Raw genomic sequence first — 17604 nt, forward strand, 5'->3', positions numbered from 1 at the left:
TGCAGTATGTCATCTTGCTTCATATTTACAGAAGTTCTGACACACGGTAAGGAGCAGGCAGGTCGGGGATTGCAAACAAATGAGATTAGAGGGGGTGCACACCCTACTGTTTATTACATGACCAAAGTGCTGTAGTTCAGTTTGAAAAAAGTCACACTTTTTGAGAAGACACTTAAGAGTCCTGCATCTGACAACACTCGAAAGAGAGTATGCAAATTGGCAATGTGATCCTCTGGTGTACAACCTGAGACGACAATATTGTCAGGGTAGTTTGAACAAAATGGTGCTTTTGCAATCAGCTGTGCCAGGTAACGTTGAAAAATGGCAGGTGCGGAAGCACTGCGGAAGGGCAAAAGCAAGTACTTGAACAGTCCTAAGTATGTATTTACAGCAAACACTTTTTGTGATTCTTCATCCATTGGAATTTGCGGGTAGGCATCATGAAAACCTCTCATAGAAAACTAACGTCCTGCACTGAGCCTGTCCACGAGTTCCTCAGGGTGAGGTAAGGGATAATTGTCAACTAATTGCTATGGGTTGACTGCAGACTTGAAGTCAACACAAATGCGAATGTGACCAGAAAGCTAAGGCAACAAAACGGGAGGACTTGCGCTCTTACTAACATGAATGGGAGCAATTACACCAGTGTCTTGCAATTCTTTCAGTTCAGTGGCTACTTTGTCTCTTAACGCAGTTGGAATGGGGCATGCTCAGAAGAACATAGGCTGTGCATTGTCTTTCAGTGTAACATGCACTACAAAATTATTAGCATTCCCCATTCCTTCTGAAAATAGTTCAGGAAATTCACTAAGCAAGCTAGCTACGCTGTCTTTTGGTTCAAAAGCAGACACTGAAAGCGCATTGTCTTGAATGCTAAGCCCAAACAAATCAAAGACATCTAAACTGAATATGTTCTCACTGTCTCTTGATTTCAACACAGTAAAATACAGTGTCCTAGTGTGAGATTTGTAAGTAGCAGACAAAGTACACTGCCCAAGCACTGGGATTTCCTGTACTTTGCAAGCCATGAGGTGTTTACTAGATTGGCACGATTAAGCAAAGTTACTGAGGCACCTGTGTCTGACTGAAATTCACATGACGTCCAGCAATTTGTAATGAGACAAATAGTTTGTTAGAACATTGTTGCACAGCACTAGAGTGAGAAGGAGACACAACCATAATCTTACTTTTGTCAGAACCTGTTGTAGGCTTTGAAAACATAGCATTTAATCCATGTGCACAAGCGTGTTTTCTTCTGGGAGTGGGCAAAACTGGCGTATTGTGCCATTGCAAACGAACTGCTCGGACATAGACTTTTTTTTCCACATGTGTAACACGTTGGGTTACGCAATGGGCAATCCTGTCTTTTATGGTGAGCAAAACATCTAGGGCAAGACTTCACTAAATTCACAGGCTTCTTTACATGTCTATGTGGCTGTCTGCACGGTTCTGTATGCGCTCCTTGTTGTGGCTGCTTGGGGTGGTTGTGAACAAGGGGCGACTCTATCCGAAAAATTGGGGACTGGACAAACTTATTGGCCGCTGTGGCACCCAAATTATATTGCTCTAAGATTTGCAATACTTGGGGAAGTGATGGATCAGAGTACTTTAAGATCTGTTCCCATTTTCTACTATCTGGGACACTGAATGTTATGGCGTCATGTATCATTAAACCCCTGTAAAGGTTGCCACAATTACACTTAAATTTGCATTTCCTAGTCAAGCCAGTTAATTCTGTGTACTACTAGTGGTACGTCCATTCCGACTTTTTGTACAAGCAAAAGAACTGATATCTAGTGCAGATACTTGGACTTGCTGGTCATAGAACTGAGTTAATGCAGCAATTACTTGGTGATAGATGAGTTTGTGGGGAGATGCAGTTAGGAGTATTTTTTTTGTTAACTTAAACACAACAGTCAAAAGGAAGTTTTGTGACTTTACAGTACCGTGAACACAATGAACTTGACAATGTGCTTTGAACTAAGTCAAGTATTCAATCCATTCCTCCTCAGTTTTCTTAAATTGCCAGAACGTTGGTATACTGGTTAGCAGCACTTGTTGGGCTGGCTGGTTGGTCAGTTGTGGTTGTGTGGCCAAAGCGTCTTGCACATCATGTTGTTGTCATACCATCATCAGTGAAGTAGCGACTTGTTGGTTCTGAAACTGAAAAGCTTGTGTTAGCCATCTGTGGCTGATGCACAGGGGCAGGGGGTGGCGGGGGTGGGAAATTCGTGATTTGCACAAATTCTTTATATCAGAAAGCAAGCAAAGCCTCTGAAAAGCAAAATTTGATTAGTTCTGCAGGTCACCTCCTGGAATACATGCAAGAATACAACATCAAATTAGCAAATAGAAACACTTGTACACAATCATCCCTGCAAGCTAAAACACAAGAGAAACAAGCAAACTCTTCAGCCAAGTTAATTGTCTTCAATCGCCACTGAATTATCCTCGTTCACCACTATAGAGTCTTGTACTGCAAGGTAGCAAGGGAGACATGTTGTTGTGGGTGTCTGGTATCATCTCTCTACAACACAACCTGTGATGAACTGAACCCGCTCTGCGAGTAAATTGACAGATGCCAACCTGGATGAGTGAGTGAGCGAGTGAGTGAGAGAGCGAGGCCCTCCATTGAGTGGCGGCGGCCTAAATACATGCTGTCGAGAGGCTGTTGGTGGCGTGTTGCTTTTGGATGTGTCTCTGGCCTCTTTCGTGATAGGCAAACTTGATACAGTGCCTACTAGTCAATCTTTGCACTTCATCTTTGCTGACTGGTGTGCTGGCAACAGCTGAATGCCAGCGCAATATATGACCTGAATATCTTTGGGTATCATGAAATATCTTTCACTAATGTTCAGCTGTGGAGGTCATTGAAGGCTTCACACATTGCCCAACTGACAGCTGAACATGTTTCATTCAGGAACACTCTATCAAAAGCCATATAATTTGTTTTATACTTGCTATTAAGTAGTCTAAGTTCCTTTATAAGTTTCTTTAAGTGACTGTATGCCATGGAGAGTCCCTCCCATCGTGAACTGTTTCACTAGGTACATATCTATTAATTGCATGGTCCACTATTTAAACTTAAGCCATAGTTCCTGTACATGTTCCTGTCCTGAATTAAAAGTTTCACATTGAGATATGACACTACTGCTTCTTTGTCTACTTTAGTGAACATATAATTCTTTCTATCTGTTTTAATGGTCCTTTGTGCTTTGGTAATCATAGGTAAGTATCCTGTCTCATGGTCACTTACACTACATGATCAAAAGTATCTGGACACCTGACTGAAAATGACTTACAAGTTTGTGGCGCCCTCCATCGGTAATGCTGGAATTCAATATGGTATTGGCTCACCCTTAGCCTTGATGACAGCTTCCACTCTCACAGGTATACTTTCAGTCAGGTGCTGGAAGGTTTCTTGGGGAATGGCAGCCCATTCTTCATGGATTGCTGCACTGAGGAGAGGTATCAATGTCGGTTGGTGAGGCCTGGACGAAGTCAGCATTCCAAAACATACCAAATGTGTTTTGTAGGATTCAGGTCAGGACTCTGTGCAGGCCAGTCCATTACAGGGATGTTAGTGTTAGGTAACCACTCCATCACAGGCTGTGCATTATGAACAAACAGGTGCTTGATCGTGTTGAAAGGTGCAATCGCCATCCCTGAATTTCTCTTCAACAGTGGGAAGCAAGAAAGTGCTTAAAACATCAATGTAGGCCTGTGCTATGATAATTCCATGCAAAACAACAAGGGGTGCAAGCCCCCTCCATGAAAAACACAGCCACACCATAACACCAGCGCCTCCGAATTTTACTGTTGGCACTACAAATGCAAGCAGATGACATTCATCAGGCATTCGCCATACCTACACCCTGCTATCGGATTGCCACATTATGTACTGTGGTTCGTCACTCAACACAACGTTTTTCCACTTTTCAATTGTCCTATGTTTATGTTCCTTACACGAAGTGAGGCATCGTTTCGCATTTACCAGCATGATGTGTGGCTTATGAGCAGCTGCTCGACCATGAAATCCAAGTTTTCTCACCTCCTGCCTAACTGTCATAGTACTTGCAGTGGATCCTGATGCAGTTTGGAATTCCTGTGTGATGGCCAGGATAGATGTCTGCCCATTACACATTACAGCCCTCTTTATCTGTCGGTGGTCTCTGTCAGTCAACAGATGAGGTTGGCCTTTACATTTGTGTGCTGTATGTGTCCCTTCACGTTTCCACTTCATTATCACATAGGAAACAGTGGGTCTAGGGATGTTTAGGAGTGTGGAAATCTTGTGTACAGGTGTATCACACAAGCGACACCCAATCACCTGACCACATTTGAAGTCCATGAGTTCCGCGGAGCACCCCATTCTGCTCTCTCACGATATCTAATCACGATATCTAATAACTATTGAGGCCGCTGATGTGGAGTACCTGGCAATATGTGGCAGCACAATGCACCTAGCATGAAACAAGTATGTTTTTAGGGGTGTCCGGATACTTTTGATCACATAGTGTATGTCATTTTCAGTGTGGTCATCCTCAAAGAGGTCAGATCTATTTATTGCCATTAGACCAACAGATTTCCATCATGAGTGGGATTCCAAACAATCTGTTCTAGATAGTTTTCAGAGAACGAATTTAGTAATGTTTCACAGAATGTCTCGTCATACCCACCACTAATAAAACTGTAATCATCTTAGTTGATTGTTGGATGATTAGTCTCCTCCAAAGATTATGGTGTAATTGGGGTAGTTAACTGCTAGTGAACTGAGGTTTTTTTCTAAAATTTTTGGTTACCTCAGGAGACAACTCTTGTAGTTGATAGAAGGATAGAAGAACAATTTCTATCTCGGAGGAAGTGACTTTTTGTCTACTGTGACAAGTGCACCATCTTCATTTCCCATTTGCTTATCCTTTTGATATTCACTTAAATTTTCCCCAAAAATCTCACTGCTGTCAATTTCGGGTCTTAATCAGATTTATGTATCTGATGTTATTTCAGCTTCACTGCTCTTTAGCGGTGCTTCAAACTTTGGAATTTTGTTGTGAATACTTGGCATTTAACCACTATGGTTTCAGTAGTCTCATCCATGGGAATTGTTCTTTGAATCTTACATTAACACTTCCAGGTCTCCTACAGATGTTATCTGGAATGAACGGAGAGTCTCCTTATCTGAAAACATTCTTGTATGTGATGCATATGCTGTCAGCTACCTGGGTAGCAGCCTCTGATGTTTTGTGCACACCTGACCCATTTGAAGGAAGCCTGCATTTCTGAAGTCAGTGGCACAAGTCTAGGAAGTTGCAACCTAGCTCCTTTCAGAACCTTTGCAGCCTCTGGTTCAAGCCTTCCACTTGACTCAGAACTAGGGGGTTATGATCTGTTCTGGGGGAAATGCTGCACATTTTGAGCTTTCTTGTAATGCCGTGAGCAAAGTTGTTATTCTCAATCGTCTCTGCCAGTCATTAGAATGATCCAAATATGACCTTGAAGCTCAGATAACAGGTATTGTTTATCATAACAGGGATCACAATCTGCAGTTGTTTGCAACCTGTTCCCTTAGTGGCTGCTGAAATAGTCTCATCAAGTTGCTAAATGAGGCCCTCAGGCATACACACTGAGTGCACATTGTGTTCCTTCCCACCCGTTGCTGCCGTTTCCCATAGTCTCATCAAGTTGCTAAATAAGGACCTCAGGCATACACACTGAGTGCACATGGTGTTCCTTCCCACCCATGGTTCCATTTTCCATAGGGATACCATTATTCACTGCATTTTTGAATTGCTAATTATTAATAGAGCCCTGCCATTTTGCATTTACCTCCCTTTGACACGGGACACCATTCATTTCCCAGTATGGAGTTAGTCTCACTGGATCAGTTTCAGTTTCAGTGGAAGACAGTACCTCAAACCTATTGGTTAGGTGGACAGGTGTAATCCTGAGTTCTACATGGTTCCTGTCTGCCCTGGACAGAGCACATAGACCTACCACTGACCCGCCACTCAGTCAAGTGGATGACAATGGTAGATCCTGAAACTTCCTGGCAGATTAAAACTGTGTGCCGGGCCGAGACTCGAGCTTGGGACCTTTGACTTTCGCGGGCAACTGCTCAACCATCTGAGGTACCCAAGCACGAGTCAAGACCCGTCCTCATACCTTCAATTCTGCCAGTACCTCGCCTCCTACCTTCCAAACTTCACAGAAGCTCTTCTGTGAACCACACAGTTTTAATCTGCCAGGAAGTTTCATATCAGTGCACACTGCGCTACAGTGTGAAAATCTCATTCTGGAAACATCCGCCAGGCTGTGGCTAAGCAATGTCTTCGCAATATCCTTTCTGCCAGGAATGCTAGTTCTGCTAGGTTTGCAAAAGAGCTTCTGTGAAGTTTGGAAGCTAGGAAACGAGGTACTGGCAGAATTGAAACTGTGAGGACGGGTCATGAGTCGTACTTGGGTAGCTCAGATGGTAGAGCAATTGCCCGCGAAAGGAAGGGTCCCAAGTTCAAGTCTCGGTCCGGCACACAATTTTAATCTGCCAGGAAGTTTCATATCAGTGCACACTTCACTGCAGAGTGAAAATCTCATAATGGTAAATCCTGTACTTCCTGTAGACAAGACAGTATCCAGAAGACAGAATAGTACTTGACACATCTTTGGTATTCCTGGTGCATGACTCTCGGTAGCCCTTCCAATTAACCCATTCTTAGCAATTTCCAGTTGCTTAATTGTTGTCAGAGTGATTTCTCACTTATGAACAATGCATCAGAGAGCTGTGATCTGTTGTAGAGGCATGTACAATTCAGGAACATTGAGACAGAACCACTGAATACTGAGGAACTCATACATATGAACTAATTTAACTCTCAATTATGCTATAAATTCTGTAATTGTAATATTTTCTCTAATTGTAATATATTTTAGATTGAATTTTAAGCCATTAAAATGAGGTCAGGACTTCTACATTAACTTAATGTAAAAAAAAAAAAAAAAAGATTCACTTGGAAAATGCCTGCTGCACTTATTTGTAATCTTCAAACCATTAGTTTATTTCTCAAAAGATTTTGGAACACACAAGCTTTTGATTTTGTCAGTGGAATTGTTTTTGAATACTGACATACAAACAAATTAGATTAGGAATGTCTTACCTGCAGTTATTGAGGTTGTTATTCAGAAGGGAACAGTTTTTGTAGTGTTCGTGTTTTCCTTTTTTACATTACGCTTTGTCCTAACCAGCTGATGCCAAGTCAAATCATTCACAGTCATCTAGAAGTACAGTGAACTGGCAAATAACAGAATTTATAACAATTTCTGTGAAATTATTTTTCTTGCATCATGAATAACACTTTTCCTTTACTTATTAATTGGTACTTAATGCTACCTGTGTGAGTGTCCTTTTTGTTCAAAGAACAGGAACAACAGAATGCATTCTGTTTAATACCTCCTTAAAATATCTTACCATTTCATATTTGTAAGGCAAATGTATTTGTCAGACCGTGAGAGTAATAATCAAAATTATATTCTAGCTAACTGCAATAAATATTTTTCATTTTCTTTAAAAATGTTGCTGCGCTGCAAATTTTTCTGAATACAGCATCTGAACACTCCTGATTTAATGATAACATATTAACAGTTCTGATTTAATAAAAATGTGTGATGACATTGTATGGTATACAGTAATTTGAAATATTATATGTAGCCAGTTATTTAAGGTTTAAAAATCTTTTGAGTGTTTTTCAGAATATGTGACTATGAAATTTACATTGTCAGGCACAGTGTTATCAACTATCAAAGGAGACAGATATTGACTTCCAAATTTATTCACCATTTCTTAATTGTCAGTAACTGAATCTTATAACTAAAAACATTCAGTAAATTTAAGAAACATTCCCAGGTGCTCGATTTTTAACACATGCAAGATCCACCCTCTGAGAATATATGAAAATAATCTGAAATTTCCAATTCGCGCGCGCGCGCGCGCGCGCGCGCGCGTGTGTGTGTGTGTGTGTGTGTGTGTGTGTGCGCGCGCGCGCATATTGGACCACAAGATATTAGACTACCTATTTGTAGACATAGTATGTACAGTCATTTGTTGACGGAGTATGTACAGTCATTCTTAGTGTATATGGGTCATTGAGTTTGATTCTGTATTTCTCTTTCAGATCCTTTGGCTGATGGAATTCGCTTTTAAGCAAGAAACTGCCTAATGCTTCTGACTGCTGCAATGATTTTAAAGTAAATAACGTTAACAAGTTTGTTGGTGTGGTCAAAACTACACTGACTCATTGCATTTTATATTTCATACAATAGTCAATTAAGACAACTTAAACTGTGTAAACAATGAGCAGTATAAAAACAACATTGAAAAGAAGCAGACATTGACTTGATTTTAGTTTCTGTAATATAATCATAGAGTGTCATAGAATGCTTATATTTGTATCTCTTGACTTATGCTCTCTGTTTAAAAATAGTCGAAACATTGGAGTTTACAGTACATCATGTGATCACATAACGGCTATACAGTTCCGTTCAAAACATCTGCCTTACACTTAGGAAAAAAATAACTTTTACTTATAGTTATCTCCTAGACAGTATACACAAAAATGCCTCACTAAAACATTTCAGCTTCATTCATCACATTCATTTGTAGTGATATATTTTATAGTTCTAAAATGGCCGGTCCTTTTAAGAAAGGTGACAAAGTTTTTGCAAAGGTTCGTGGGTATCCACCTTGGCCTGCCCATGTCCAGTGTTTAGCAGAAGCAACAAATAATAAGTTAAAATATCATGTAATATTTTATGGGACCTATGAGACAGCGGTCTGCAAGGCTGAAGACATGTTTCCATATGTTGAAAATAAAGAACGATTTGGAAGACCATTGAAGAGGAAGGGTTTTAATGAGGCATTAGCACAGATAGAGAATGGAGTTAATGATAAGCTCTTTGAAACAAAGTGTAATGAAGACAGCGAGTCAGACTGGGAGTCGGATTTCAACCAAACCTCTCCTGAATCACAAAGGGCATCCAAAAGTTCTGAACAAACTGAAGGAAATTCTGTTAACCAGCGAAGCTCAAAGATTTTGAAGTCTGCTGATAAATTAAATAGTAAAAAATCTCTAAATGAATCTACATCACCTTCGTCTCAGGTTGAAGCACAAAGAGTGAGTCGCTCTGGACGAAAAATAAAGCCCAAAAAGTTTGCTGATGATGAAATAACGGAGACGGGTATTAATACAGACAACAGTGAACACAGTGTTCGAGCCATAGGTGGTTCCTATGATCAAAACAAGAGTAATGTGTTACCAAATAATTATACATTATCTAATACTGTTAGTGAAGACAATGCTGCAGGCAGTGAAGATGATCATGTGGATTTTTGCAGAACAGGCAGATCTCACCAATTTCCAGTGTCTCATAAGAGGAAGTCCTCTTTGCAGATTGGAACTGCAGAAGGAGATAACACAATATTTAAGCCACATGTCGAACTTTCTGAACCACCTGTACAGAATGCTTTGCCATCAATTGGAACTACTCGACTGACTAAAATAAAACAATTGCAAACTGTGAGTCAACTGTTATGCTTAGATGCTCTCATAAAAGCATCTACTTGTTGTTCAAAAGCCAAGCTTGAAAACTGTGTTAAATATTTAACTGAGCTGGCAAACTTGCCAGTAGACTGCAACACATTGAAAAGGTGTCCCCAGATTGTAGTTACAGTAAGGAAGCTGACTAAATACTTAGGAAACACTACCAACTTAGAGACACCTGTTTCTGAGGGGGGAAAAGCAACAGAAAAAATATTTCTTATTCAGTGTAAATCTCAGCAAATATATAACAAGTACAAAGCAATGTTTACTAATTTTGAAAAAGATGTATCTCCTTCAACATACTTAAATAATGTAGATTATTCCCATAGACATAGTTTTTCCAGTGAAACTGGCAGTTCATCTGCAAGTGAAGTATTTCCTGCTGTGATATCACAACCTGGTCCTAGTAACACTGTAATAAGAAAGCTTTCTACGAGAGGAAGAAAAATAGGCAAACCTGTTGCACAGCCTAGGCTATCCAGAATAGTAGGTAGGCCAGCAAAATTTATTAGAAGGTCAGTACATCACTCGAGAACTACCAATGCTGACAACAGACATAGAGAGGATGTAGAAAATTGGCCGCCCAGCAGAGATTCAACTTGATTTGCCTCCTCAACGTTCTAAACAAAACTAATATAAAGAGCCCATTAATAAAGAAAAGTGCTTGTAGATGTTTTATAATTTACTGTATTAGAGAAAGAAGATAACTGTGAAAATTATTGTTAATGTTTTGCATGTATTTGTGATCACAATATTTATATGAATATTTTTGTATGAGAGGTTTTATTTTGTAATTGTATTGTGTACATATGTGCCTTAATTCAAATGAAATGAACATTGTGTGATGCAGTGTAGACTGTACAATATTTTATGTATATTTTCTGAAGCACACTGTCAAGATAAGGTGTGAATAAACTGTTACATAAAATCTGTCTAATGAATTCAAAATTCATTCCTATTAATGTTTTCAGATGTGGGTCTCCAATAGTAGATTGGTTCAAGTAACTAAACGTAGCTGCAGAAGATTGTTAGGAATATAAGAATTTGAGTTTAGTGTGAGTAATATAATTAGAACACAAGAAAAGAGTACTGTACATCTATAACTATACTCTACAAACCACTGTGAAATGCATGATAGAGGGTGCTTCCCTTTCCACTACTTGTACGGATTTCTTCCCATTCCATTTGTATGCAGAATGCTGGAAGAATTAGTACTTGGATACCATTGTGCCCACTATCATTAGTCCAGTCTTGTCTTTGTGGTTCCTGTAGGTGTGCTATGTAGGGGATGGTATTACACTCTTAGCTTCCTGACTTAATTCTGGTTCTTGAAATTTTTTAAGCAGGCTTCTTTGGGATATATGATATACATCTTCAAGTGTCTGCCTGTTCACTTTTTTCATCATTTCCATGAAACTCTCCCATGGATGAAACAAACCTATGAACGTTCATACTACTCTTCATTGTATATAAGGGATGTTCAGAGAATAAGTCTACTGCATTTTTATATTTTTTAGAAAAAGTGTATTTTTAAAAAAATTGCAGGATATTGTTTTCATGCTTGTTGACTATTTTCCCACATAATCGCCATCCTGTCCAATGCATGTGGTGAACTGTGGTACAAGCTTCTTTATACCCTGCACGAAAAACTTTCCCAACAGCCCATTTCCCCACTTCAGAACCTCTTTTAGCACCAGCTCATTGGTTGAAAATTTAATTTCACTCATGTTTGCCTTCAGGGAGGTGAAAAGATGATAACATGACGATGCCAGGTCAGGGGAGTACGGGAGGTGATTCAAAACGTTCCAACCAAATTTTTCCAAGTCACCTTGGTTGTAAAGCTGTGTGATGATGAGCATTGTGCAGCAAGCACACTCCTCTCATCAGCATTCCATTCTTTTTGTTTTGAATGCTCCTTCTGGTTCTTTTTTTAAGTCTCACAACATTGTGCATTGATGGTCTCCTCTTGAGGCAGAAATTTGACAAAAATGATGCCTTATCCATACAAAAATACTGCGGCCATAGTCTTTTTGCCTGAAATTGTGGTTTGAAATTTTTTGGCAGGTGCAGAATTGGTCTGACAGCACTGTGAGACTGACTTTATGTCTCAGCCGTGTAATGACCCATTCATGTTTCATCTCCAGACACAACAGAGCTGAGGAAATTCTCTCCTTCCAATTCAAGTCACGCAAAGAAACTCACTGGTGCTACTGATCCATTTTTCTCATGCTGCTCTGTCATCTGTTTTAGAGCCAATTGTGTCCACAGTTTCCAGTATGCCAGCATTTCTGTGAGTGTCATGTATAAGGGAGTTCTGGAGAGTTGTGAAAACATTGAAGAAATTTCATCCAGTGTCAGTCGGCAGTCTTCACGAACATTTTCCTCAGTTTTTTGCATCAACTCATCACAAAAAAACAAGGTCCTCCACTCCTCTGTTTGTGATGAATATTTGTTCTGCCTCCACTAAACTCCCTAGATCACTCAAACACACTTATTCTGTCCATAACACCTTCACCCTTTTGATTCATGAAAAAATTTCAGTGTGTGTTATACCTTCCACGAGTTGGAAGCAGATTGCAGCATGCAGCTTATGCTTGACGGGATTTCTTACCAACGTCTTTCATGCAGCTGGACACTACAATGTGTGTTTATGTGCTCCCATGATCCTGCATTGCTTGCTGTGTTGAGGGCACCCCCCTCTACCACCTCAGTTTTTCCAACCCTCAGAAGAAAACAAACCAGCCGACTATGGTCACAGTACTTACTTTCTGAGCATGCCTCATACATTTAATGTCTCATGATAGTCCTATTTGATATTGGTCCACACACATGAGCAATACTCTAGGATCGGTTGCACGAGTGTCTTGTAAGCAATCTCAAAAAGCTTTGTAGACTGATTATTTTCCCAGTATCCTATCAATGAACCAAAGTTTGCCACCTGTTTTATCTGTGACTGTGAGCTTATGTAATTATTCTGTTTTATATTTGTACAAGATGTAACACCCAGGTATTTGTAAGATTTGATTGATTCCAGCCATGACTCAATATTGTAGACAAAGGATACTACATTTTTTCATACAGTTTTACATTTCCAAACATTTAAAGCCAGTAGCCAGTTTTTACACCACTTTGAAAATTTACCAAGATTTCCCTGAATATTTATGCATCCTTTATCAGACAGTACTTCATTACAGAAAATTGTATCATTTGTGAAAAGTTGGGCGGTGGGTGGAAAATTTTGTTATTATTTCTTCTATTGTTAGGTTTGTTGCCGTTCTCAACACAGGCTCTCTAACTACAATGTTAGCAACCAGAAAGTAACTAGCAAAAACGTAATGCCTGTAAATAGAGTTCACTATGCCCACTCAGATGGAGAATAAAAGTTATTGATTATTGAAGTTCATTACTCTGAGGATTTAGGATGATGTCTGGGATTCATAGAAAATGCAGTTTATTATAACCATTTTCACTATATTCTGAAAACGATAAAGCATAAAATTCCATACAAATGATTACCCATATCAGCTACTGTACTATCAGAGATGTTCAGAGTCTATTGTGCGGATCCTATTATCCCTAGATAACGAAACTGTTCAATAACCGTTATCGATGTAAATTTTTAAAGTGAATGCTCGCAAAAATTTGATGTTAATACCCATAAAACGCCACGCTAGTAATGGTAGAAAGTCTGTCTTGTGGCGACACGTGAAAATATGATATACGCAAACTGAGACTAAATCACTGGAGTCGTTCCATAATTAACACTTTACCCCAATGCGAACTCATTGTTAAGTGCATATTGAGTTACGTAATACGGCATCCAAGACTGTTCATGGCAACTGCACAAACGCAATGCGGCTTCCGACACGGAATGTACGCTCACACGAATCTAGAAGAGAACTGGGGCCTTACTTTAGCTCGCACGCTCTTATTTATATAGCCGCAGTGCGGACCGCCGAAGGCGCAGCCGACAACATTTGCCTTACTGATTCACCGCTGGGGCTAGCAGAACACTACTTCAAGTTACTAAATAATTAATTGCTTCATTCACTGAAGGCCAATGAAGTTCATGATTTACTTGTGCAATCAGCACACAGGTAAGTATCTGTAATAAAATTCTAATGTGTCTAGGTTAAATACTTTTGGCGAGAGAATTATTTTAGTTGTACTGCATGCAGTAGTTGAGCTCTGAACCTGCCCTTTGGAGAGACGCTACAGCTATAGTTTTATAGCTACCTTTTTGAAACTTCTCAGATCTTTTTATTATAGCATATCTCCATTCTACCTAAATCTAAACATCCTAGCTTTATCTAATCACTTACTTAATCTATCTTGCTACCGAACTTTTGGAACACAAAAACAGAAAATCATGAATTTCAATCAAAATATTACTTTGTGAGATCCAGCATGCTGTTTCCATTAAATTACAATGAAAAAGGAATCTGAATATAAATTTTGAAGTTTCTAGCTCCTTTCTGTTGCGCCAATGATTTTTCTGTAAAACATCCAAATTTCAAAAACTGTTGAAGTTATTACCGTATTTACTCGAATCTAAGCCGCACTCGAATCTAAGCCGCACCTTAAAAATGAGACTCGAAATAAAGGAAAAAAAAAATTCCCGAATCTAAGCCGCACCCGAAATTTGAGACTCGAAATTCAAGGGGAGATAAAAGTTTTAGGCCGCACCTCCAAATCGAAACAATGTTGGTCCATTATAATACGAGACACAATTTAGGTCGAATGAATGACGATACAGCTACAGTAGTTTGGTTCTAGTTGTAAGCTTAGCAGTTAAGCTTTACCAGGTAGCCATTGCCATACTTCAGGCGCTCCGTCCGTATTTATACGGGTACCCTTCCTTTTTCACGTGCTTCGTCTGGTTTGAATTGATTGCTTATTTTTCTTTGATCTGATAAGTGCCGTTATGTGTTTGCGTCACTCTAAGCTGAAAATGCATTACTGTACTGTGTCTTGCATTGTTTGTCGCATTCTGATAATGAGTGTTTACGGCCTATCGCTGCTCGCGGCGTGGCTTGCTCTTGTGCGAGGTTACTTACACTGCTGCTTTATTTGATAATGATCAACAAGAACCAAATAATAGACTGCATATGATGGAAGATGTTCTGAACGAGAGTTTAGCGAACATTTTTCACCATTTGAAAATCTTTGCAGACGCCTCTTTTGTACATTATATTCTGCACAGAAATTAGAATCATCTTAGATTTAAAAATCTAGTCAATTGCCGTGCTTCATTTCTGACTGTATCACTATTAGGCATAAGAATAATACGAATATGACGAACATGACATGATATGTGTATTCTTCCGCGTTTGCTGTTGTCTCGCTGTAGTTTCGTAGTTTATTAGGCAGACAGGATTTAAATGATACAGCAGCAAACACGAAAGAATACATGGCAAAATGTTTATATTCGTATTATTCTTATTGTGAAGAGAATACTGCATGTGATTCACAATTCATAAAAGTTCCTAGTAGCAACCATCTCTTCTCACAGGTAGGAAAAAATTCAGGACGTAGAGTTTCCCATATTGACAAACATCCCAAACAGTCTTGCCAGTCGGATTTTCGTAGTACATTGAAATGCTGCTAGAAGATGAACAATACGAAATTTCTATTTACTTCGTTGGATAATGTATGAAAGTGCAGTGGTCGAAACTCTGGGCGGAGAAAAAAGCTCGTTTTCCACCTTTTTTTTAAATTTATTTACTGACGAAGAGGTTTTGGCGCCAGTATTTATCTTTGTGCCTGCAAAACATGCCTGTTGTAGCGCTACATATATTCGATGGCAGAAGTAAGTTGTGGCGGCACCTACCAACATTTTTCAGAACTTCCGTGTACTTTGCACTCGATTCTAAGCCGCAGGCGGTTTTTTGGATTACAACAACCGGAAAAAAAGTGCGGCTTAGATTCGAGTAAATACGGTAAACTGAAACATAACACATTATCATTTTAGCATCACTCCTGACATGCTATTAACTTTTCAGATTATTTATTTTATTTTTAAGGTATTGTGCAACATTCGTGACGTCATAGCTAGTTATAGCGGACTAGGCTGGCACACAATGGAAAGCATATGAATTTTATATGGCGTGAGTAGGCTGCTTCCCTACAAAGTCTTGAGGTTACTATTGTCTGCCAGGTTGTTAATATACAGTATGAACAGCAGAGGTCACTACGCACCCTGAGGCAAGCCTGAAGTTACTTTTATACTGAGGTGACCAAAGTCATGAGATATCTCCTAATATTGTCAGACCTCCTTCTGCATGGTGTAGTGCACCTATTTGATGTGGCAGGGACTCAAAAAGTTATTTGAAGTCCACTGCAGAAATACTGAGCCCTTGCTGTCCCTATAGCCATCCATAATTGCGAAAGTGTTGCCGGTGCAGGATTTTGTGCTTGAACTGACCTCTTGATTGTGTTGGATAGGATTTATGTCAGATGATGTGGGTGGCCAATTCATTTGCTCAAATTGTACAGAATGTTCTTCAAACCAATCACGAACAATTGAGGCTCAGTGACATGGTGCTCTGTCATTCATAAAAATCCCATCGTTGTTTATGGATATGAAGCCCATAAATGGCTGCAAATGGTCTCCAGGTAGCCAAACATAACCATTTACAATAAATGACCAGTTCAGTTTGACCAGAGGACCCAGTCCATTCCATGTAAACACAGCCCACACTATTACGGATCCACCACTCACTCACAAAGTGCCTTGTTGACAACTTGGGTCCATGGCTTCATGGAGTCTGTGCCACACTCGAACTCTTATCATCAGCTCTTATAAAATGAAATCAGGACTCATCTTACCAGGCCACAGTTTTCCAGTCATCTAGTGTCCAACCGATATGGTCATGAGCCAGGAGAGGTGCTGCAGGCAATGTTGTGTTGTTAGCAAAGGCACTCACATCGCTCATCAGCTGCCATAACCCATTAACACCATTTTGCCAGACTTTCCTAAGAGATACAATCATCATACATTACTCACTGATTTCTGCAGTTATTTCACACAGTGTTGCTTGTCTATCGGCAGTGACAATACTATGAAAACACCACTGTTCTCAGTCATTAAGTGAAGGCAGTGGGCCACTGTGGTTGTCCTTGGTGAAAGAGAATGTGTGAAATTCGGTATCCTTGGCACACTCTTGACACTATAGATCTTGGAATATTGAATTCCCTAATGATTTCCAAAGTGGAATGACCGATGCTTCTTGCTCCAACTACCATTCTATGTTCAAAATCTGTTAATTCCTGTGGTGTGGCCATAATCTTATCGGAAACACTTTCTATTGAATCGCTTGAGTGCAAATGACATCTCTGCCAATGCAGCCCTTTTACACCTTGTGTATGTGATACTACTGCCATCTGTACATGTGCACATCACTATCCCATGAATTTTGTCTCCTCGGTGTATATCAGCAGCTCCTCATTCAAGATGACATACTGCATCCTCCTACCAAGAAATCATCAAGCCAGGCCCAGACTTACTTTGGTGCCCTATGTGATTGTACTGTCACTAATAAGTATTGATGTGGTACTGAATTAAATGCTTCTCAGAAGTCAAGAAGTGCTGCATCTTGATCCATGGCTTTTAGGATGTCCTGTGAGAAAAGCACAAATTGAATTTTGCATGAACAATGTTTCAGGAATCTACACTGGTTGTTATGGAGCATGTCATTCTGTTCGAGATATTTATTTATTTATTTGTCATCAGTATAATTTGTATGGACATAAATTTACACAATACAGGCACATAAATATATACAAGTACAGAAGAGATGTAAACAGATATTTGTACACATACATACTATCAACAGTTATGTAAATGATTGTAGTCACAATTCTCTGTGGCAGGTGGAACTGCCTTGATAATGCATTGGTAGTGTTACCAGGCCAGATACGGTACATAAGGTGTACAAACTGTGTTAGATGTCCAGTGATCGCTGTAAAAAAACGGGGAGATGCCACTTTCTTGTGTGAAAGAGTGTTGTCAGCA

General features: G+C 39.6%; 1 protein-coding gene across 5 annotated transcripts in view; it reads left to right on the top strand.

Moving 5' to 3' along the window:
- LOC126186585 (uncharacterized) overlaps positions 1–10518 on the top strand; it is a 44581-nt gene extending 34063 nt beyond the window's left edge. For all 5 annotated transcript variants that reach the window (XM_049928224.1, XM_049928223.1, XM_049928222.1 and 2 more), the window contains one exon: positions 8166–10518. In XM_049928224.1, the coding sequence (XP_049784181.1) occupies positions 8676–10193 (1518 nt within the window). In that variant the 5' untranslated portion in view covers positions 8166–8675 and the 3' untranslated portion in view covers positions 10194–10518. The remainder of the gene's footprint in view (positions 1–8165) is intronic.
- The last annotated feature ends 7086 nt before the right edge of the window (positions 10519–17604 follow it).

This window comes from Schistocerca cancellata, chromosome 1 (genome assembly GCF_023864275.1).
Source record: "Schistocerca cancellata isolate TAMUIC-IGC-003103 chromosome 1, iqSchCanc2.1, whole genome shotgun sequence".
In the NCBI taxonomy this organism is placed as follows: Eukaryota; Metazoa; Arthropoda; class Insecta; order Orthoptera; family Acrididae; genus Schistocerca; species Schistocerca cancellata.